Source organism: Clupea harengus, chromosome 4 (genome assembly GCF_900700415.2).
Source record: "Clupea harengus chromosome 4, Ch_v2.0.2, whole genome shotgun sequence".
Classification (NCBI taxonomy): domain Eukaryota; kingdom Metazoa; phylum Chordata; class Actinopteri; order Clupeiformes; family Clupeidae; genus Clupea; species Clupea harengus.
In genome coordinates, this window is record NC_045155.1 from 20,982,168 (window position 1) to 21,007,220 (window position 25,053).

Sequence of the window (25,053 nt, forward strand, 5' to 3'; positions counted from 1 at the left end):
AGCACCTCCAAATCCACCCAGCTGTGCGTGAAGTAAACAAAGACATATGGCTAACTCTCAGAGTCCTCGTTCATGTTGGGAGAAGGGACACCTCTCTCCTCTCCGCTGATCATCTTCATGGGTTTGTTAGAGAGGACAATTAGGCTCAGGGGAAGGGAAAGAGCCCATTGTTCCAAACATCCCTGTGTCTGCTTTGTTTGGTCAGTTGAATACACCGATAAGAGCCCTTATGGTCCCACTGGTGTGAAGTGACCCTCTCTCTCTCTCTCCTCAGTCAACCACATTTGTATGCAGACATGGTGTCACACCTTTCCCCCCCCTCTTCCCATCTCCCTCTCCAGTGGTTTCAATCATGCCATGTCTCTCCTGCAGGCACTCTGAATCTCCCTCCCTCTTTCTCTATCACTCACTCTTTTTTTTGCCTCCCATGTGTCTGCCCTCCATCTTTCCTTTTGCTCCTCCTCTCTCCCTTAATGCGATTGACTCCTTCTCTTCCTCTACATCCCATCATTCTCATCCTGTCTGCTCAGGGCTGGACATTAATCACAGGTGACTATGGTGACAGGCTGTTGTCGTCAGAGACAAAGAGAGTGGCCTCACTCCCCCCAGTGAGAATATTTATCTATTAATACAACAGCTCCCGAATGGAAAAACCACCACCTGTATCAGAGGAGCAACAACAAAAAAAGACCTGTTTGTTCTTCTGGGTGATGTTGTCCATTTGACCTGATGGCTGTTGGAAATACAATTGAAGAAAGGTGTTTAAAAAGAGAGTGTACTATGAATTTGATGTGTGGATGATAACCTGTTGGCATCCATTGCATTGAAAATGGAGCTGAGAGATGGCACATGGACTTGTGCCACCGCAGAGAGAGAGAAGGGGTATGAGGGCACTGCATTCCTTTCTTATTCACTGACCACGCTCTGACGGACACGTTCAGACAAGTGTTTGTGTGCGAATGGGTGAATGTTTGGGACTGTGTGGGTTCCTGTAATTGCACATGCAGGTTGTGGTGTAGATATGCTGGCACTTTCCTGTAGAGAGAGATGAGTTGGGGTGCCTCACTACATCTTAGTGTTTTTGCGTCTATCAAAGAGTGTTAGTGCCTGCGTGTTCAATAATGCATTTTAGCATTTCACTGGAGCAAAAAGACATACAATTAGGAAGGTGAATCTGACAAAACACACACAGAAAAAAAGATGTTGGTATCAATAATTCACGCAAAAAGTGAGATCTCAGCACCACCGCTGTTCTGCTGGCTGGGGATGAGACAAACCAGGAAACGGGAAGCTGGCATGGCCAACTTGTGGCAAGCACCAAAAAAGGGCTGCCCATGGCAAAGTATACATTTTGGCAGAAGTATTGCACCACAAAAGACTCCAAGGGAAAATAAATCCTGTTCCAAATCCAACCAGAGATTTACAGCAGAGCATTATTTCCTCTTCTCCAAAGTGGGTCCCAAAGAGTGGTACTGGGGATTCATGATGAGAACATGCCATGGCAAAATAAATACATTCCAACTTTCTTTCCTCTCCAGCCAGAACAGAAGAAGTATGGTACATTCTTTTAAAAGGGTAACAATCCAGTTTACACTTTCAGACCGTTTTAAATACTATACTATTGTTGAGGTACAAAAACAAAGCAAACAAAAGAGCAAAACATGTAGACACTTTTCTTTTTATTGAAATAAGAGTTTGCAGCAGAAAGATTACTCAAATCTCTTTTTTTTTTTAACTGGCCGATGGTCAACCCAACAGCACATCTGAACAGGGCATTCACAAACAGTGTCCTCCCACAGGAGACCACCCAGTCATACACTTATTGTCTTGTCGTCACACAACAATGTGTGTGTGTGTGTGTGTGCGTGTGTGTTCGTTCATCACCATGTGCATGTGTATGTGTATGTTATATGTCTGTATGTAGATACCGTAAACTGCAATCAATGAAAACAAAGTAAGTAAACGTTGAAACACTGAACAATCAACAAGTATTGGAACTGTGGAACTAAATAACATTGCATGTTTGTAGAGTCTGTTTTCTGTTGCATTTTGTTGTTGTCGTTTGTTTTTGCATCAGCCATCCTCGTTTTTCTTCTCTTTGCACTAAAATGACGATCCGTTCTCTTTTCATTACTCCTCATTCTTGTTCCACCTCCTCCCACCCCTCATCCAGTGGTGTTTTCCACAGACCACCACTGAACAGATGGCCAAAGTGACCTTTGAACTCTGACCCCTGTGCTCCTCTACCAACATACTTAAACCACTTGTTGACAACATGACAAGACCTTTCCCAAAACTCTTCCCAGGCGACAGCATACGACAAACATAAAAATCAGCTTATTCTGAGCGCTTTGCTGAAATGACAACCTGACCCTGCCAGCATGGAACCCATCTGCGCTATGTATGTGCTGCCATGTGTTTGGTGAGGGAGGAAAGTGTGCTTAGCTGAAATGGCATACATGAGACATATATACTCATATGTTATACACACACACACACACACACACACACACACACACACACACACACACACACACACACACACACACACACACACACACACACACACACACACACACACACACACACACACACACACACACACACACACACACACTCATGCTAAAAGGGTTCCTCCTCTTCATGCATCGCAAAACATGAACAGCATTAACAGTCTAACAGCCATGGTAACTTTAAAAAAGTGTTTCTTTTTTTCCATGGAAGATATCTTTTTTTCACAGTATTTATTAAGGTCTTCTTTGCTATCATTTCTGTACAAGCTCTCTCAGTCGCACACTCACATACACACTGTTCCATCGTACAGATACCAGTGAACCGCATTTAGTGTCTGCGTGGAAGTGTGCAGTTGTGTTGTGTTCAACTACATGTGTGCAGTACTACGTGCATGTGTGTGTGTGTGTGTGTGTGTGTGTGTGTGTGTGTGTGTGTGTGTGTGAGAGAGTTTGTCTGTGTGTTGGTTTAATATCACCTGCCATGCTGTGCATATCTTGGATTCTTCACCTGCTTTCTGCAATCTCCACAGCCATGGGAGGCTGTGACCTGATGAACCCGATAATGACAGCTGTCAATCAATCAATTCATCAGTCATCGTAACTGTGTCCTGAACTGGCCAAGGGTCTCAGCGCTCAGAGATCAAAGTAGCACCAGATTTCTGACAGCAACACCTGGGGTTCAAAGGTCACAGCCACACCACTGCTGTGGTTTAACACAGACTAAAGTACCTGAACATTAGCAAGATCACAGCAGGTCTACTGCTGCCTTCATCCTCATCCTCCTCCTCTCACTCACTCACTCACTCAAAAGCTTTTCATCATCATTGCGATTATTATTGCTTTAGTAACGATCCCCCCATCATTCACTAGTCCTTACGCAGAGTGTGCTAGCCTTTCGCCTCTGAGGTAATGATGGTGACATCACGTTTTCAGGAGAGCGATCAGTCCCATGTCTGAAGGTTAATGCACAGGAGTCCCCCAACAACATCAAAAATATATCCTTTAACTTACTGTAAGGCAAAAGAAAAGAAAAATCTCTCTGTGTCACACAAATATACAAAGAAAAATGGACACAAAGGGGGCTCTAAATGTTCTCAGGGAAATAATAAATAAGCTATATACCATATAAAAAAAAAACAAACAAACAAAACAAAAACAAGGGGGCTATACAAGTCAGTCTTTTTCCCCAATGCATATTCCTGTCCGTCCTGAAGTCCAGCCTCCTGTGTAGACAAACATGACCATGTGAACATCTAGACGTTAGAAACGTTCTGCGAGATGTCTCGCGCCTGGCGGATGCCGTAAAGCCACTTGATGACGCGGGCGTTCCTCTCGATGACCGAGATGCTGTAGGGCACGCGCTCATTGGGCCTGGGCGGGCCTTCGTCATCATCGTCATCATAATTGTCCTCACATCCACCTACTCTTCCTCGGCCGCCGTAGCCGCCGCCGCCGTCGCCACACTCGGAGCTGGGCGTGCTGACGCTGTGCAGCTTGGAGATGGAGACGATGTCAGAGCTGGCGCGGGCGAAGCACTCCACGCCACCCATGCCCTCCACCTCCTCGGGGTCCAAGCCGCAGTAGTTGAAGAAGCGCTCCAGGTCGGCGGTGGCACGCGAGTAGCGGTCGCTCAGGTCCGACTTGGAGCGGTGCAGCGACGGGTGCTTGCGGGCCGAGCCGCGGGAGCTGGCCGAGGAGATGCGCGTGAAGGCCGGGGATGCCGGGGGGAGAACGCCCGCTGCGCGGAGCAACAGGGGGCTGGAGGGCAGGCAGGAGGGAGGCGCATCAGGAAGAGGAGGCTGTGGGCTGAGGAGAGATGAGGGCAGGGATGCAGGGGAGGGGGAGGAGGAGGTGGTAGTGGTAGTGGTGGGAGGAGGGGGAGGAGGAGGAAGTGACGGCGGGGCCTGTGGTTGGGCTACCTGAGGCTGGGCAATCTGCCGGGGCTTGTGAAGGAACATCCTGGGGGGCTTGCGCACCTCCGCCTGGGGCCGCACGTCCACCCGCCGCACCGTCACGGAGTTCGGAGAGCTGTAAGCGCCCGTTCTCGGGGCCCGGGCTGGGATGGGGGGCGGTCGGCGGTCCACGTGGCCATTGAGGGGCGACGAGGTGCAGGAGGACACCGGGGTGGCGCCCGTGGGGTGCTGAGGCTCCAGACAGGGGGCACCTCCGGGCCGCTTGCACCCGGAAGAGGGTGAGGAGGCCGAGGGCGAGGGCGAGGGCGATGAAGGGATGGGTGAAGGTGAGGATGACGGGGAGGGCAGCGGGCCGTCACACACGTTGATGAGGTTGTTGAGGATCTCCAGGTTGAGGTGAGGCCCCCTGCGGGACCCCAGGCCCCCCTCGCCTCCGTTCTCAGCGTCCAGGTGCATGAGGGGGCGGCGGGGGACCTTTCGGGCCGGCGGCGTACTGATACGGCACTGCAGCATCATGCCGGGCGACATGAGCGGCTTGCGGATGATGGGCGGCTTGACGGGCTCCTGCCGTGTGAGCGCCACCTGCTGGCTCTTGACATACTTGGCCTTGTCGGCTTCCAGGCGCTCCACGGCACTCAGCTTGCGTGTTCCCGGCTCTGCCGGCCGCCGGAAGTAGTTGGGGCCCCTGTTGAGGATGCGGAAGGGCATGGCCGAGGTGAAAGGGCCCCCGGTGCCCAGGCGCCCGTCACACGGCCGCAGCGTCTCCACGGGCATGATGGGATCGGCAGCAGCAGCGGCGGCGGAGGCTGCTGGAGGTGAACAGACAGACAGACAGACAGGAAACACAGGGTGAAGCAGAGGCTAATGACCACAGCCTCGTCTACGCTCACAAATGTCACAAACACCAAAACAGCTCTTTTGTAAGTTACTCCTCTTGTCTTTGCCCCCCCCCCCCCTTTAACTTGCTTACCAGTCTGAAAGGCTCCTCCTGCTGCTGCTGTTACTTCTCTTCTTCTGTCTCTTTTCCTCCTGGCTGTTGTAGGGACCCTCTCTCGCCAGGCTCTTTTATGCACCCTCTTTCCGCTGCAGCTCAGTGAATGGGGGCTTGTGGGCTGGGGTCAGGAGGGGTCGCATTCCACATCAGTCCGGCTGACTGACCCACAGGGAGACCACGGCAGGTTCGGGAGTGTGTGTGTGTGGAGGGGGGGTGGGGGGTTGAGAGGTGAGAGGTCCAAAGGCGTAGTTCTGATACAGCCCCTCGTCCACCGGCAGGGCAGAGAAAAGGTGAGGGGGGGGGGGGAAGAAAAACCACGGCAACTCCACACAGGCTGTCCTCCTCTTTGCTCCTCACCGGCTTCTAGTGGAGTCCCTGGCTGTTAATCCTGCATCGGTGCGCTCACACACTGGAACTCCTGTTTTACAGAAAGACAGAGAGAGGGACTGATCACTGACAGCCCAGTGGAGAGAAACCCAGTCAAGCGCTCCTTCTTTTCCTCTTTCTATCCCTCTCTTCTCTCCCTCTTTCTCTCTATCTGCTGCTCTCCTCCCTGACTCGACGGCTCAGCGGCACTCTAGATGAAATGGGAGCAGACGTGTGGTTTAATACGCCGTCTGACTCCTCCCCTACACACTCCACCACAGCGGCCAATCAGGGGCCTCGCAGAGCTTCTCCTCAGACAGGGGGGGGGGCGGAGCCGATGGGGCTGGGAGCTGCCCCCTGATTGGCCCAGCCCCAAGGAACTCCTGTCGACCAGGGCCCCTCCCCCCACTCACAAACAAACACTCCTACTGAATTTTCATTGAAATGAAGTTCTTTGAAAGGCGTGGCGAAACAGACACAGAGAGAGACAGAGAGAGAGAAAGAGACGAAGAGAAAAGGAGGAGGACACAAAAAGAAAAGGCCCCAGAGAGTGGAACAGCTGCAATCTTTTACATTCAGTTGCATCAAACACAGCAGGGCTTTGTGGCGGATCAAAACAAACAAATAAATAAATAAATACATATTGAAATATCTCCTGCACTGTTCCACTTGTGGTGGTGCTGTTCTGCTGCACAATAGCGCGGCAGCGTGGGGTACTGTCCCCATCTCTGAGCTGGAGACATTCTAGGCAGATTAACATGTTCTGGGCTGGGCTGGGCTGGACTGGGCTGGTTCTGTGTCTGTCTCTGCAATCCAGCTGGAACAGTGGGGAGCATCACCTCCGCCTGCCAGACGAGCCTCGTTTTTAACATAAAGCCCTAAAACCCTCTTAAGATGTCTGCACACTGTAAACAAAGCAGAGCTGCTCCAACGTCGCATCCACTCAACTCCACTGAGGCTCAAGATTAACTCTCTTTCTCTCTCTCTCTCTCTTTTTCTTTTGTCTCTGTCTTCTCTCACTCCTGTCCTCCCCTTCTTATTTTAGTTACACCATTAGCGCGTCAGATTACATCACACGACGCCCTGCATCCTCGTCTCCTTCCCCTTCATCGCTCCCCCTCTGCCTCCTCTTCATCCGCTACACTTTTAATTCATCTTTTTATAGCCTTCTTTTCTCCCTGAGCCTGTGTCCCCATTCCTCCCCCCATCTCAACCCTCATCTCCCTACCATGCCCCCAACACCACACGCCTTCCCTACCCTGCCCTGCCACCCCCCATGAAAAAACAGGCCCCACGGCACACACGGAGCAATCCGATTTCATAAGACTCAGTTCTCGAAATGAATAGACTCTAAAATTAGTCTGAAAGATCTCCATTTGTGCACCAAATCCCAGCTAACACTGCAGTGAATATGCAGCATGCTGTCTGTGCCCACATATTAGCCTAGAAACCACAAGGCACACAGACAAAGACAGACAGACAGACACACACACACACACACACCAAAACTGGGGTAGATCTGGGTAAAAGAAAACATACCCAAAATGCCATGTTATCTATAATATTAAACTGCTGGAAGTTGAATATTATCCATCCATTAGCTTGAGAGAGAGAGATACACACACACAAACCAAAACTGGAGAAGATCTGGGTAAAAGAAAACATACCCAAAATGACATGTTAGAGAGAGAGAGAGAGAGAGAGAGAGAGAGAGAGAGAGAGAGAGAGAGAGAGAGCGGGAGTGCTTTAAGTGGTTATGACCGGAGACATGCGAGCCCTGCTTCCTGATAGATTAGCACTATTGTCACATTGGGAGCACATGGATGTATTTAACACATATGACATGTCTGTCAGCAGTCATGTCTCACAGCAGGGCTCTACATGAAGAGCTGGGCATATCCAGGTCAGAAGCAGTGCAGGGCCTCTTCAAAGACATATATACAATCTGTAACCTTGTAAGAGACATTTCCCCACGTCTACACGCACACACACACGGATGCAGAGTTCTACCCTCTCAGCTGTCTCGAAGTGGCAGAGCTTTTAATAGACTCAGCACATTTGCACAGGATCCAACCAAGCTGGCTCAGTGGAGTCAATGGCATGAGTGTGTAAGTGTGTCTGTCTTTGCGTACACCCCTGTGTATACGTGTGTGTGTGTGTGTGTGTGTGTGTGTGTGTGTGTGTGAGGGTACTCTCCAGGCTCCTCTACTAAATACTCCCAGGGTCAATGGCAACTCATTGCTCACGTCCGCAGTTTCCTGGTGTCCCAGTACCCTGTGGCCTCTCTCAGCTCAGCACAGCACACAGCTGCCCTGTCAGTGGTGTCACCCATGTTGATAAAGAGGACTGGGGGCCACTGTGCTCCGAGGAGCGAGAGAGAAAGAGATGGACTATGACCCACCGGTAGGGAACAGCAAAGGAGGACCACAAGGCAGGCAGGCAGTCAGTCACCCACCCACGGCTGGTGAGCAGCGGGTTAACACTGCAGCCCTTAGTTCCCAAGTTTACCAGTCACACTAAAGCCACTGTATGGTAAACACACACAGTAGACAAACACAAACACACACACACAGCAGACCCAAACACAAACACACACACACACACACACAGAAACAGACACACGCAACCACAGCCTGTAATCATGCTGACAGGAGAAGTGCCATTGTTCTGTTAATCAGGATCAAGCTCCTGAGTTCTGTGGGAGAGAAAAGAGAAGGGGGAAGAGAAAGTTGACTACAGCACAACAAACTGCTCCATCAGGAGGGTTCAAGGCGTAAGCTCTCCATCAGACACGACCTGATGAACATGACCTCAAAATGAGGAATCTTTCTAAAGTAGTGTAGTGTGCATACATGTAGACGGTGTATGGAGCTCTTTCTCATGTAGTGTGCATACATGTAGACGGTGTATGGAGCTCTTTCTAATGTAGTGTGCGTACATGTAGACGGTGTATGGAGCTCTTTCTCATGTAGTCTGCATACATGTAGACGGTGTATGGAGCTCTTTCTAATGTAGTGTAGTGTGCATACATGTAGACGATGTATGGAGCAGCGTGCAGTGCTGCTAACTAAACTATTTTGTCTACTTTGCCTGCTAGCCTACAGGAGTTGTGTTTTTTTCCCTCTTAGAGAAGTACAGCTCCTGTTGCCCCTACCACTGCTTCATGCTATGATTGTAAAGAATCACGTGCCAAGTAGAAAAACCTCACCCAGAACCCTGAACAGCACACACACACACAGGAATGCACCCTGAAAAACAGAGGCTGCTTGGCCTGTGTGGTTGTGGGGCAGGGTGAGGTTGGCGGCGGCGGTGGCGAGGGTGGCGAGGTGTGAACTGCACTAGATAACAGCAGGGTGCCCAGAGCGTGCCAACGGGGATCAGGGCAGGCGGGACGAGGACGAGGACGAGGGGTGGGGGAGGACAGTGACAGGAATAACTAACCAATAAAGAGACGACTTGGATAACGCCACGACAAGGCCCCACACGCCACACCCATGTTCAATGGCTCAGAGGGTCTGCAGAGGCCGTGCACCGTTACCCGCCTACGGCATCAATGTACACCCCAAGTGTGAAAAGAAGTTGGGAGAGGAGAAAGAAGGAGCGAGATGAGAATGTTTGTAAACTGACGTAACGCATGGGTAACGGACAGACTGTGGTCTGGTCTCGGAGACGGAGTGTGGAAAAAGAAAAAAAAGATTTCCCAACCACTTGGCCCGAGCTTGGTCCAGGACTCAAACAGGGCCCTGATTGTGTCTGTTTTCTGCATCGCGTGTCTTTTCGTACGTTTCTTTTCTCTTTTTTTCCCCATGTGAAGCACTGGGCTAAGTTTATTAGGATTTAATGATATGCTATTACGAGCCGTGCCCAACAGGGGGGAAAAAGTGACGCCACATGTGCAATTCCTCCAGGGGAAGGCAGAGGTCACTTCCAAAAGACTCCAGCTGAAGGAGGAAAAAACAACATCACCACAACACGTTTCTCTGCAGAGAGAGAGAGAGAGATCTCCACAGAGTCACGAGGTGTAATTATAGGGGAATCCAACGACTGGAAGCAATTTGCTGCTCCTTTAATATCTATCAATTACTGGACGCCACGCACAACAACACAGACACACGTGATGGATGGACAGAGAGAAACTGAAAGCAAGGAAGAGAGAGCAAAGAAAGAAATCAAGAGGTACTAAAAAGTACACTGCAGGTAGATGTGGAGAGAGAGGGACAGAGACAGACCGGAGGAGAGAATGAGAGAGGGACAGACAGAAGGAAAAGGGGCTGGCCACCAGTCCATTGCTCAAACTCACATAGGAGTTCCTGTCGATAAAATAAATGGCAGTGTGTAAAAATAAATAAGCCCTGTGGTGGACAGCAATAGGCCCAAGTCCCCAGAGCTCTGCCCAGCCTCCTGCCACTGGTCACCTCTCAGCTCCGCACTGCAGAAACACAGGAGGTGAAAGTGAGAGAGAGAGTGAGAGAGAGAGAGGTTCTATCCAAGGGCGAAGTCAGCTCACCCCATTTCATAACCCGCCTCAACTGCTTCCGGAAGGTTCCTGGGTGTGACTTAACCTGCTAAAGGTGAGAGCTGAGGGTGTGATGGACACCAATGGAGCCACCATGACTCACGTGCTGAAGAACGAGCACACCGGCCACAAAAACAGAAAAAGCAGACGTCCTCTGGGGAAGCAAGTGCAAAGCTATATATAAAACTGTTAATTAAAAATCAGATGGTGCTGGTGGCGGCTCTGTTGGACACTGGACTCATTCTGTTCGACTGTTGGCCTGCTTGCCTGAAAGACTGTTGGTCTGGTGGACTGAAAGGTTATTGTACCGACTGCACTGCTCATTTATTTATGGTTCCCCCAGGTCACTTTTCCCCCCCTCTCTCGGCCGCTGCCAACTCCTGACAAAAGAGACGTACTGCCCGTCCAGCGTTGGCATCCCAGCAGCACACCACTGCAATGGAAAAAAAAGATCTTTTTTTCAAGGGTTCACCTTTCCGCTAAATGCAAGACAGGTCAGGCTCTGTCTGTCTGTCTGTCTGTCTGTCTGTCTGTCTGTCTGTCTGTCTGTCTGTCTGTCTGTCTGTCTGTCTGTCTGTCTGTCTGTCTGTCTGTCACAGAGCACTACACTGGCCTTTCTGCTTTCAAGCCATAAAGCCCAGCCCAGAGGAGTGCTGCTCGATAAGGGCTGTCAAGAGTCGGAATCCCCTGGGAAGAGTTAAGGGCTTTTACGGGGGTAATAGACAGGGAGAGAACTCTTGGCCTCGTGGGGACTGACACCAGAGTGCCAAACCACTGAACACAGAGAGCCACCTTCCGTCCCTGGAGCTCCAACCTTTTCACCTGATAACCATTCAAACAGGGGGTCAGTGTCTATCGATGGTGGATCTTTACTAATGAAGAACCAAGCTCTTAATGGGCAGGAGAGAATAACACACACACACACACACACACACAATTAGAGTAAAGTACACAACATATGACATACACATGCACAAACAATGCCAACAGGCAAGCTTTGCTACATACATTCACATTGAGACACACACACACACACACACACACACACACACAAAATTATAACCAAAAGTGAAGTTATGCCATACACACACACACACACACACACACAGACCCCTAAACTCCACATCAAATCACAGCAGGCCAAAGTCAACTCTGGCACACAACCACTGGAGCATGAAAGAGTTGTTACAACATAGGCCTGCGCACACACACACACACACCCTCCCTCCCTCCCCATCTCCCGGATCCAACCCAGTCAAACCCCCACCCCAATCATCCCCACCAACCCTTCCCCCCTCTTTTTACCCATCTCCCCCCACTCTTACCCAGGCCTGACTGTCTGCTTTTGCACCCTCAGGACAACCTCAATATTCAGCCCCCCACTCACTATTACACACACACACACACCCTGTGGAGCCCCCAGATATTCATCCCCCCCCCCACACACACTATTCCATACATTTCCTTAAAATCACACACACAATCATAAAACACAGCACAAAGACACAATATGCATACATGGTCACTCACGCTCATCACTCAATTTCCAAAAACATAATACCCACAAATATGCTCTGACCTCTCCCTTGGTAAGTTTAATTGAGCATTACATGGAGCGAGTGACTGATGGACTGACTGCGTGTGTGTGTGTGTGTGTGTGTGTGTGTAGGCCGTCTCTACCTCCCCAATCTGGCCATAACAAGATAATCAGATGAGTGCAGGCGGTCCAGCTGCCCCCCTCTGAGGTGAAGCTGCACCCCCCGCGGCAGACATACGGACGCTGACATCTGTAATTTGTCCTCATTAGACAAGACGGAAAGCGGGGAGCAGCAGGAGGAACCAAAGGATCGACAGCAGAGGGACAAACTCCCAAAGGGGCGTGTACTCAGGCTGATCTGACTGCGGGGAGCTTCAGTGCCTACCTGGCCTCCTCTCAAGCCCTCACACGAACACCCCCCATCCCCACGCCCTAGCATCCCCAACTGACACAACAGGAAATGATCAGTCACCTTCCCATGACTCCTCACTGCATCACAGAGAGGCCCTCTCACCATCTCCACGGTTACTCCCCCGCTCTGCCTCACCACTGCTCAGCCCAGCGGTGTAGGAGGCAAATAGTCTAGTCCAGGCCTGCATCATGACGCATCAGCACGCTCCTCCCCCCCCCCTCCAGCTCTCTGTCCCAGCCCAACAGAAACACGCTGCAGCTTCCCCCAACAGGCCAAGCACACACGTCAAACAAAAACCCCCCACAACAGTCTCTGCGAAGCGACCGCAGCGCAAACCAGCGGCGCACTGCTGCTGCGGGGGTCACTGAGCCTCCAGAGGGCTGTGTCGGCTGATGATTGACAAGACGCAGGCCGTGCTCTGTGGTCAGCGAGGGAACAGCCGCCCTATGTCCCCCTGCAGTCTGGCCTGACCTGGAGTTGACCCTGTGGTCAGTTGTCCATTTGAGCTGTATCTATTCCCTCCAGGGTGGCCTTCCATGCCTGACACCTCTGTGGTTTGCTTAAGACAAAAGAGCAAATCAGATGGACCTATTGATTATGCATAAAACCTGCTTACAAACAACAACAACTACAACTAAAATGTCAGATTGTATGGTCATCATGTCTGTGGTGACCTTGTCATTCTCATCCACAGAGCAGAGGCTACCTGTGTGCTCCGGCACCAGCCCTGTGGGCAGAGCACGGGGGAGAGGAGAGGAGATGAGTGCTTAGGGAGTGGAACCAAGGGTAAAGGCAGGAACAGACTAAACACAAACCGTTATCAAAAACTGCTACGTCAGCACACACACAAACAACATTGCACACAATGACATATTTACAATGCATTTAAACACTCCGTCTCACTGATCAAGCACACACACACACACACACACACACACACACGCACACTCTGCAATGCACAGAGCACACACACAGACAACATAATCTCTCTTCCCAACACACACACACACACACACACACAACGAGTGTAATCACAGAGGCATGGTGGTGCACTCAGCGACCGAGCGGCGTCACAGCAGTCTGCACTGGCCTGGCGTGTTTTCTTTACCCATTTCCACTCCAATCATGAGCCTCTCGCTTTCCCACAGGGCTTCATGCACTATGTGCACACACACGCACACACACACACACACACACACACACACACACACACACACACACACACACACACACACACAGACACAGCCATTTATCCTACCCGGGAGCCCCTGGTTGTGCGGTGACAGGCAGAAACACTCTCAGAGCCCAAAGGACAGAGAGAGACAGAGGATTTTCATTTGTTTTCCCCTGCTGGCATACTGAGAGCACGCGTTAACACACACATACACACACACACACACACACACACAAGCCATGGAAGTCATACCCCGTCATTCCCACACACTAACAAGGACTTGTGCTGCCAAACACTTGCATACACACAAACAGATGAGCGACTAGAGGAAGAAGAAGTGTGTGTATATAATTGCAGTCCTGAACAGTCATTGTCAAAGCACTCAAAACTCTCTTTGTTCCAACACCTCTGAACACTCTGAAGTTTGAGTAGAACCTAATGACACATCCCCTGATGCGTGTTTTACATAAAGACAAAGTTCGAAGTCTTTATGAAAGCAACACAAGACTCGAACAGGCTTATTAGTGATGGGAAAATTCCACCAGACAAAAGTGTTACACAGAGTCTGAGAGTGTCACCAAGGACGCAGGGCTTTTGGCAGTCTCTTTATCTCACCCTTTTTCTAACCCTCTCTCTCCCCCTCACTCTCTCTCGCTCGCTCGCTCTCTCTTTTCCTCACTCAAAAGCAGTCTTCTGCGTTCAGTGAACTAGCCCCATGTTCAGTTGGCTCATTAACATTCTAAGAGCACAGGACCATCTCATTCCCAACACGTGCTCTGCTGAAATTCCTCACATTAAATTATTAAATGAGAAAAAAACAACAGAAAAGGATTCAATAAAGTGCCCGCGCCGGCTCTGCCCAACAGTAGATCATTTGGATACTGCTGTAAATGTCCAGAAGTTGTCTGTGACCAGCACCTTGAAGGTTTGGCAACTTTGCAGAATTATTACCTTTATTGCATACATGCAAAAAAAAAAAAAAAAACCCTCTCTTAATTGGAAAAGTCACTCCTCCTAACTTGCCGATTCACTCTCTCTTTAACACCCTCCAAACCACAAAAACAAGACATGTCATGAGCTCTGGGATCGCTTACTTACAGCTGCGTACATGCGTGAAAACTCCCGTAGAGTCGTCGAGTCTTAACTGTGGAGTTCAGCAGCGAAACAAACTCAAGTCCTGGTGGAAGAGAAGTCACTCCGTGCCAAAGCCACAGCGTGCGTCTGTATCAACAGTGTGTAAGTGTGTGTGTGTGTGTGTGTGTGCATGAAGTCCTGCTGAAAGAGAGGGACAGCCTACCAGAGCGTTCAACCAACAGGAATACCTCTCTGGGCTTGTATACTCCTACTCTCCCTCCCCCTCCCTCAGTCTCTCTCTTCTGCTCTCCGTCCCTCTCTCTCCTCTCCTCCCCCTCTCTCTCCTCTCCTCCCCCTCTCTCTCCCTACTTCCTTCTTTCACTCCACCCTTGCCTGGCAAAGCAGGAAGCAGAGCCACTGCTCCACAGGCAGGAAGAAGGGTACTTCCTCTTAGTGACATGGGCCAGAACTAGCCCTTTAATTATTAACCCCTCCAATTCACACACACACACACACACACACACACACACACACACACACACACACACACACACACACACACACACACACACACACACACACACACACACACACACACACACACACACACACACACACACACACACACACAGAGAGAGAGAGAAATATACATCCTGCAACCTTTCACCATTAGCTGGAGCAAAGCCCTTTTTTGCTCATCCCGTCCCCCAATCCCAGCAGTCCCTGTCTTGGTCCGGGCACTCTTCAGTCTTGGCATGACATGACATAGCCATCATTTCCCCGTAGCACTTCATTCACACACCTCACCAGGAAGTGATATAACAGCGCTGGCTGAGTCCATCAAAGAGGAGGGTGTGAGTTTCCCGAAACAGTGGAGGAGCAGAGGTCAGAGGATATCCCCCCCCCCCCCCCCATACCACATCACGGAGGTCGCACCAGATAAGGATTACCTGTGGCAGACCACCCATCTCAAGTATGTGTGTGTGTGTGTATGTCAGTGTATGTAGCCTAACTTGACTTTTGGCCTAATTGTGTGCATATATCTGTGTGTGTGTGTGTGTGTGTGTGTGTGTGTGTGTGTGTGTTACAGTGCATGCTTGCCTAATTAGTCAGCACGGAACTCCAGGTTTCCTGTAGCCATATAGAGACGCAGGTGTTCTGTAGGTCTCATTATCAACTAATGGAGCTGTGTTTATTTGTGTAACATACTAGATGGGAGGAGTGCACTCTATACTTGGCTGGGAGGGAAGGAGCAGAACTGTTGAGTTTTGAAACTGGCTTTAGCCTGTGTGTGTGTGTGTGTGTGTGTGTGTGTAAGAGAGAGTTTTAACTTCACACCACTTCACTGGCCACATCAGACACTTGGGTGGACTTCACTTTGCTGTGCAAGGGGAACCTATGGCTAGCAGACAGACTGGGGTGAGTAAGACCAGCACAGAGAGATGGGAAGAAAAAAAACATCTGGCCCGAAGCTCTCTGATTTTATGACTCGCTGAATGTCATAACCATAATCTCAGTTATAACCACAGTAATATCTTCCAGTAAACAAAGTCAGACTTCACACCCATCTCTACAGGAAGATTACGTAGTGACAATCAGGGACGAGAAGGTGAGCATCCAACAGGACAAGCGCGCGCGCACACACACACACACACACACACACACACACACACACACACACACACACACACACACACACACACACACACACACACACACACACACACCACACACACACACACAGCATCTGCCAAACAGATGTAGCCTGTCTGTGAAACACAAAAACACAGCCCCCCATCCTCCTGCACCTCCAAGTATTCTACAGCTGCCTCACCCTGCTGCCCAGAAAGACCCTACAGCAGCAATCAAAATCTCATGCAGGTACAGACTATCCTCCCACCACAACCACCTCCACCACCACCACCACCACCTCCCCACCCTTCTCAGTCTTGGGAAACAGATCCCACAGCTGCCAGGGGGGCATACCTGACTGGCTCTTTCATAACAAATCCTCCTCACAAAGAGGAGTGCTGGCCGGTGGCTATGGTAACAGAGCTCCATGCGAACGGGGTGTAATTCTGCACTTGTGGTGTAGGGGCAGGGGAGAAGGGCTGTCTCAGCTCCACCTGCTCGGCTGGGGCAGAAGGGTAAAAATGTTTTGCCCTGAGTGCAGTAATTCAGCGGTTACTGACGCTGGAATTGGATCAGGTATACACGCACAGAGGAGTTGATGGATTTGTGGTTTTTTGGTTGGAGGGGCAGGGGAGTTCAAAAACACTCCTAGAAACACATGCCCGTCAGCCAGACGATCCGCTGCCCCCTCCACCTCAGATTGTGACAGGCCAGCGCTCTGGACGACTCATCTGCTGCTGGGCCAGGCCGCGGGGTTAAGCCTCGCGCTGCCCTCAGAACTGCTATCGCTATGACCTTTGACCTGGGAGCTGTAACTCCATCGCTGCTCATGTCCTCAGACTGCTGCTCTCACTTTCCCACAGCTCTGTTCCTGCTCATCCTCTTACCCTCAGAAAGCTATAAGGCTATATACAGATATATGTTGGTGTGTGTGCGTTGTTACGACCCTGGCGGGTCTAGGCCCCGCCCCATGATATTGGCATGCCTGTTCTCTATCTGTCTCTACAACAGGTGAATTGGAACCAGGTGTATGGTTGATTGGCTGGGCTATAAAAGCCCTGATCAGACTGAAGTCGGGAGAGCATTGGATTGGAGTTGTGGATTGGTCGTTGGTGTTTGAACGGTTGTCGTTGGTGGTTTTGGATTGTCGTTGGTTTTGGATTATCGTCGTCGTTTGTTTATATTACCATTTAGCTGACTTTACATTACATCTTTTGTTTCTCTCCACAACACTGACATTCACCACACGTTTTCCTATAATTATTAGATAAATATATACTTGTAACCCTTAATAAATAACTTATTATTATTATATCATACATTCTGTTTTGGATTGTCGTTGGTTTTGGATTATCGTCGTCGTTTGTTTATATTACCATTTAGCTGACTTTACATTACATCTTTTGTTTCTCTCCACAACACTGACATTCACCACACGTTTTCCTATAATTATTAGATAAATATATACTTGTAACCCTTAATAAATAACTTATTATTATTATATCATACATTCTGCGTGGCCTCCCCTTTATGTTTCGTGCCCGTGAGCTGGGTTCGTTACAGCGTGCACATACACAGACATGCACTTCGATATGTACCATTACTCTTCCATACTCACTGTTTTCAGATTAGATGATTAGATAAACATGTTTTATTTGTAACAGTCTTGCCTGTGACCCGCTCCCCAGTGTATATAAATGAATAAGACGTTGATCACAAAAAGCCATAAGGCTGCCGGCTGCAAGCGTGAGTACTCAACATGCTGGCTCAGATGGTCTTTGGGTGCACGTTACCATAGATAGATGATCTTAACAAGCACAGGGTTTGCCATAGAAAACAGGTCAATTCCAAGGGAATCGTCTATTCAGTGGATGTGGTCCTTACTGGTCACAGGGTGGAAATACAGTGTTGAAGATGAATCATTTTGTGCCAGTTGTACATTTACAACTGAAGTTCGCAACTTACATGAGCTAGCTTGCAATACTTAACTGCACAACATATAGAATATTCTGATGCATTCTTCAATGATTTTCTTCTAATTGCCACAGCCACACTATAGCATTCACTGGATAAGGGCTGACAAGCTATGACAGATACAACCATCTGAAATGGTCTAAAATGGCCAGACCAAATGTGACAGGACCAGGACACTGTGGTACATATTTTAAATGACAGACCACAAGCCAAGGATATGACACACACACACACACACACACACACACACACACACACACACACACACACACACACACACACACACACACACACACACACACACACACACACACACACACACACACACACACGCCTATTCAGCAGGCTAATTCACACATTCACGTCTCCTTTTACAAACTCAAAATACCCAGAGGCATGTCCAGACAAGACTTCACAGCATCACTCATCTCACACACATGTGCACACCATCTCAGATTCTCATGGCCACAGTAGATATGCTTCTTTATCATAAACATACAGCATGTATGTACACACACACACACACACACACACACACACACACACACACACACACTTGACAAAAGCCTAGCCCACTTAGTGCAACGGCACACAGATTGAACACTGAGCAAACATACCGGTAAGCCAGTTTTAACCTGAGTTTGCATGATCCATAAAAGATTTGCATGTGGTCGAGCTGCTTTGAAACGTGACTGCGTAAATCAGTTTGCAAGTTCCAAGGAAGAAATGGATAACTGTGTGAACGTAGTCATGAGGGACTGCAAGGGTCACTATACCACAGCTGCATGCGTTTGCATGCACGCACACACACAGAATGGGGTCACCAGGTCTGTCAATCTGCACCTTCAAGCTGGACCTTCAACATAAATAAACGAAATACACACAAAAAGGATTAACACACACACACACACACACACACACACACACACACACACACACACACACACACACACACACACACACACACACACACACACACACACACACACACGACAGCTTAGCTTAGGATCAATGGCCAGTTAGAGGAGAGAGTAAAGAGAACAGCAGAGGGAAGAAATATCTCCCTCCTATGTCACTCACGTGTGCCAGAGCAGCACAGCCTTCTGGGTAAGTGGATGGGTGAAGGGGTGGGGTAAGGATGGGGGCACATGCACACACACACACACACACACACACACACACACACACACACACACACACACGCTTGGACAGGGGCTGTTTATCTTGGGAGAGACTGAGTCAGAGGAGCGGCTTGTGGGCGGCACAGCTCACATTCCTCATGTGCTGTCAAAGGAAGCCTGGCAATACCAGAGGAGATGAGCAGTCTGTGTGTGTGTGTGTGTGTGTGTGTGTGTGTGTGTGTGTGTGTGTGTGTGTGTGTGTGTGTGTGTGTGCGTGTGCGTGTGCGTGTGCGTGTCTGTGTGTGTGTGTGTATGCACGTGTATGTGTTGATGTGGGCTGCCTTAGTGTGCGTGTGTGTTGAGTGCGTGTGTGTTGGGGTGAATGATTGACCGACAAAGGGAGGGAGGGATCACACAAGGGGACTACCTGACAGGTGTATGTGTTGGTTAATAACTAGTCCTTAGTTCTAGAGATATGTGAAGGATGAGAGAGACAGCATTAGAGAGAGAGAAAGAGAGAGACAGCATGAGAAAGAGCACGAAAGAGAGAGAGAGAGAGAGAGAGAGAGAACGTTTAGGCCTATGTGAGAGAGAGGTGTGGAGGGAGAAACCAACACTTGGCCACTAATCATTCTGTTTACTGTAATTTAGCAATTATCACCTCAATCAGTCAACTGGTGTCATCCAACATCACGGCATGACAACACACAGGATGTACCCACACCTCTTTAAAAACGTTCAAAACCGAGAGGAAAAGGTTTTGGTTTGACTACTCTTCTGAGTATCATGGCTCTTTACCGATGCATACTGAGTGCACTGGGTGTACGGAGTGTGTGGGGCTGTGTTGGAGAAATGATCAGCACATGAGCAGATGAGCGTGACTCACAAGTGCATGGGAGCACACACACACGAGAGAGAAAAAGAGATTGTTGATGGAGCCTCCAAGTGTGTATATGCACAAGAACACAACGTGCGCATGGTGTATGTGATGTGAATGAGTGTGTGTGCATATCGCTGCCTGACCCACTGCAGGCTGTAACCATGGGCTGTCCCCTTTGGCTTGCATCTGCTGAGCTGATGGAAAGATGTCATCCGTCTCTCCCTCGCCCACACCCCCCTGCTTGAACCCTGAGGCAACAGCCACCAGGCCCTGAGGCAACTGACCAACCATGGGCTGCAATCTGAAGGGAGAGTATTTAGAGCACTTCATTGGGATGAACCACCCATCCCAGGCTGCATAAAAAGCAAAAGCACAACATCGCTTCAGAGCTCTGGCAAGCGGAGTGTTTATGGCAGTGAGGTCAGCAGTACCAGGGTACGACGAGGTGATCCCGGGCCGACGCAGATAGCTCTGTGAGAGGAGTTGTGCTCGGGACCTGGAAAGACCCAGGAAAACTGGCCCAGTCCACTTCACATGAGTCATCCTCAAGTCAGAAGGCAAAGCCTGATTCAATCTGAGGATGACTGTTATGGACGTCAGTAGTGGGTTCACAACATCCATCTCATGACGAAGTACAAAAAGTTGAAACGACAAAACTCCGGATTTCCCCCACCTATGGACACTGGTAATGGAACACTAAAAAGTAGTCTGTTGCTTCTGACTCACTAATGTGAATCACTTGAAAGTAGCCTCTGGCCAATGATCCTCAATGATGAAGAGTGAGAGCGATGTATTAGATGCACCTCATGTGTCCAAAATGGGCTCCACTGGTTAATAAAGAAACTGGGATTGATCATCTGTCATGTTGGATTCCTATTTACAGGCTGAGGCTCCTCCCTGTTTGGGTTCAAACTGCCTCCCTTCCCAGCAAACACAATCAACCAGTTTCCATCGCACAAAAAGATAACACACACACACACACCCCTTTACCCATTCAAACCTCAAGTCAACCTTAAACACACACGCGAAAGTATACACATACATCACAGAATGTTTGCTTTGCCACAAGGTAAACCAAAGTCCACAATGGAGCTGCGCGTGCTGAGGACTTAGGATCCCCTTCCTCCAACTACCCTAGAAACCTGCAGAGCTGCTCCGACATATAGTGACATATAGCCTATGTCCGACTGTGTACAAACACAACCCTGCACAGTTTAGAAGACCCATAGATGCCCTGGGTGGTAGAACTAGCAACAGCCCACTACAGCCAGGGCAGGGCAGGACAGGACATCACTGAAATGTAGAACATATTTCTAAAACAATCCCAACGGAGTGAACCTTTACTACATCAAAGTTGAAGCTGCATGGTCAGTCAGTCAGAGACATAAAGGTGAACCACTACCTAAGTGAATCCAATGACATCTGCCTTATGCGGTCAGCTCAAGGCCTTCTGCATGTTCTCTCCCCACCTCAAGGTTGAGAGGACTGGACCATCTGTGTGAGGCAGGCAGTCAGCTTTGTAATCCCTTCTCCTCACCTAGAGAAAGATACAAAAGACAGATGTTTTATTAAAGTCTTGTGGTTAAATGTTAGATTTAAATTAGGTGCAGGTAAAGCGAAAGGATGGCTTTGGGTATCTATGATGCAAAGACAGAGCTGAACTCGAGATCCAGATTTCTCCTAAAATACACGCTAGAATTCTTCTTCCAGTTTTGTTTCACTGGGATTGAAAGCTTAAGGTTTTGACTTCAACCACAAGGTCAACAAGATGTGAGTACCATAACACTGAGCAAGATTACTCTAAAAAGATGGGGTTGAATAAAAAAAAAAAAAAACTAATCTTCAAATGATGTAATCTGGCCCAAGATGACATAATTTAAAAGTCCAGCAAAGCCTTACATTATGTGTGCGAAGCTGAGCGTGATTCTGTTTAGTAATTCTCAACACCACGGCAACACTAAAGCTCAGGCTGGCAGCAACATCTGCTAACCTCTTTAATCTGATCTGTTTCACTTGGTGTGGTGTTGGCCCAAAATGTCTTGCACAGAAAACACAAACGCACACACACACACACACCCACAGACACATGTGCGTGTGCTTACACACTCACACACACACAGCTATGCAATAAACAACCGAAAACAATCTCTCTGGTCAGATGAACGGCTTCGTGAAAATTCTGAGGAATCCTCCCAACCGCAGAATCTCAAAACCAATCTGAAGAGGGGAAGGAATGAAAAAGCACCCTGAATTGTACAGACGGTCACAATCAGTAGTGGCCCTGACATGTAGGCTAAACAGTTTAACGGAGATTTGAGTCTGTTGTGATCCCCTACTCCATGCACGTTCACACTTCACACATTCTGTTGGATGTGACTGACAAAAAGAAAAGAAACGGGTAAGATCCAAAAAACTTACATTAAGGAATTGAACGGGTGCTAAACATCATGAGAGGGGCCAATAATTGTGGACACACAGGCCTTCTATGGTTCACAGACTTCTTCCAGTTCAGAGCACGCAGACCAAAAGAGACTTACACATGAGAAAAATGCACAGTCAGCAGCCCTCACAATATCTCTTCTCATAACAATGGTTAGCTCCGGCTTCAAGGGATAGACACTGTCGTTATGAAACGCACCTGGTACAGAATACACCATATTTGGCGTACCACTAGAGAGTTCGAACACAACTTCTTGAAATGGCTGAGGGAAGCAAGAGCAATACATCTCTGTAAATATGTTTTTTTTTCACTTCCACTTCAAGTTACTTCTCTTTGTGGCCTTGGCTTTAAAAAATAAACATGGTGGAGACCTAACCATTCCAGCGCATCGAAAGCGGCTCAATGACCCAAAGTAGCCTGAGGCCAGGGCTTCTCTGAGAGCAGCACAGTATGATGGCAGATCGTTCAGTCTGCCATTTATGTGTATGCAAATAGCTGTAACGCTGGGTCCTAAAACAACAGCAGATACCACAACCATCCAAACCAACTGAGCTTGTTTGCAGCTAAACAAAACTGTAGGTGTGCACTGTGCAGACAAGCTTCATTCAGTTACGTTACAGACATCCAGTGAGGCATGCCTCTTGGCTTGTGAAGACTTGGCCTGCAGCGGCGTCTTGTTTCAGAGGGAAGAGGGGCCAACAAAACAGGTCAATCCAGGAAAGGCCTGCGGTTTCTAGTCAATGCCTCCCAGCCCCGTCTTCCTTTTCCATGAGGGAGCAACCACAGCTCTATCCCTTCCAGTGAAAACAACGCTCAAATAAACAAATGCATTGTTGAGTGCTTTCCAGAAGTGGATGACAGGCACTTCATTCACAGGGCCTCAGTTCTTCAACACATCACCACTTACTGATCTCTAATACAGAAAAAGATCACCCAGATCTTACAGTTAGATTTTACAGTGCTCCATTGCCATACTGGTGCAAGTTTAGGGAGCAATGCATTAAATCAGACGTTTGGTTATTTTTTATCTAAGTTAGTGATCTCTGGCATAATAATGCTAGAAACTTTGGTAAATAATGCCCCCTTAACGTTACCTGTCGGGTATGTTGTGCCAAGAGAAATTCAGTTACTAAAAGTACTATACTATCACTACTCTAATGTACAGACAGTAACCAGCCAATGTCAGGTAAGAAAGCTAATGTGACCAACGTTAACCTGACAAAGGTAAACCAGGTTATCTTCTGACCTAACAGAGCAGTAAAAACTAGTCGGCTAATTCTGCAATTTTTACTCCCTGACGTTGTCGTCATATCAAAAACCTTAACCAGCCGCAGGCCTTATTTTCCCTTGTTAGGGTAGGAAGGAAATAATTAACGGTCCCACTTCATCAGTTACAAGGCGTAGTTAGCCCTCGGATAGCTACCTGTAACCTATACATCTATCTATCTAGCTAGTAAGTTAGCTTTCCCTCGTACCAGTAAACGTTAGGTTTGCCATTCAAAACAGTTTAATGAAACAAAAGCATTGAATTGAACAAGAAAGCATATGTTTACGTACTACTTACGTTAATGTATCTCCTCTTACGAACATTAATTACGTTTCTTTCCGTTTCACAAAACTTTCACTTGCCGGACCTTCGCCACAATCACCGAAAGTTTGAATTCAAGGAATAATTCGAATTCTGCATGGATCATACCAATTCAATGGTAGTGAGCGTTAGATGTTAAATCCCCCTAATCCTATTATCACCCAACAATAGCAGAATTTTTAAAAAGTGTTTGTTAATGAAACACTCCTACTGTTAATGTTTGTTTCTTCTACCCTAAAGAGCCTTGTTTAAGTATTTAAGAATGTTTAAAACTGTGTTTCCTAGCACCCCTACAAGACTGTAGATATAGTATGTCCTAAATCCCGCCATTGGCTTTTCAACAGTTTGGAAGACGCTGGGAATTTGGTTACTAGGATACCGGAGCACATGTTCAGTGTTGGAGTAACTGAACGTTTGGGAAACAATAGAGCTCTAGAATCTTTGATGGAAACTGAAGCAACTTAGCTAGTCACACTTGCCTGACGTGAATCAAAGTTGAACAGACATTTCATAACCTCGTTGGCACTACATGTCATCAGAGACATTATAAGGACTTTGATGCCTTTTCAATATTTTATTTTCAGGAAAGTAATGGACCTACGTAAACTATGAATAGATGCTGAATTAAACTGCAATATTTATAGGCCTACTACATCATCTACATGAAAACATGAATTCCCACACAAAGAAATCATTATCATCTTAAAAATATCCCAAGCATCCATGCCCCACAACTCTGCTGCTCTGGAAAATCTGACCTTTGAGTGAAAGTAAGTAGCCTACCGTATTTAGCAGAGTGTTTCCAATTTATTTATGTGTGTGTGTGTACAATAAAAAAAAACAGCTGAGCCTCATGGGGCCAGCGAATCCAGCATCCAGCAGAAAAGGGAGGTCAGGTCAGAAGAGTAATTCATTTGCT

The 25,053-nt window shown here is 48.4% G+C and overlaps 1 protein-coding gene across 5 annotated transcripts; it reads right to left on the reverse strand.

Moving 5' to 3' along the window:
• Positions 1-2,559: 2,559 nt before the first annotated feature.
• wu:fa11c10 (protein FAM110A) lies at positions 2,560-24,225 on the reverse strand. Of its 5 annotated transcripts, none has more exons than XM_031566739.1 (4): positions 24,111-24,225; positions 21,509-21,643; positions 5,397-5,838; positions 2,560-5,232 (listed from the first exon to the last, which is right to left on the reverse strand). In XM_031566739.1, the coding sequence occupies exon 4, from the start codon at positions 5,198-5,200 to the stop codon at positions 3,767-3,769; it is 1,434 nt and encodes a 477-aa protein (XP_031422599.1). In that variant the 5' UTR covers positions 5,201-5,232; positions 5,397-5,838; positions 21,509-21,643; positions 24,111-24,225; the 3' UTR covers positions 2,560-3,766. The 5 variants fall into 5 exon arrangements, with proteins under 5 accessions (XP_031422599.1, XP_031422594.1, XP_031422596.1 ...); XM_031566734.1 differs by having other exon boundaries at positions 2,560-5,235; XM_031566736.1 differs by having other exon boundaries at positions 2,560-5,235; positions 24,104-24,225.
• Between the last annotated feature and the right edge of the window lie 828 nt (positions 24,226-25,053).

Coding starts and splice junctions, on each gene's coding strand:
- wu:fa11c10 (XM_031566738.1), bottom strand. CDS start 5,200: ATGCCCGTGGAGACGCTGCGGCCGTGTGACGGGCGCCTGGGCACCGGG.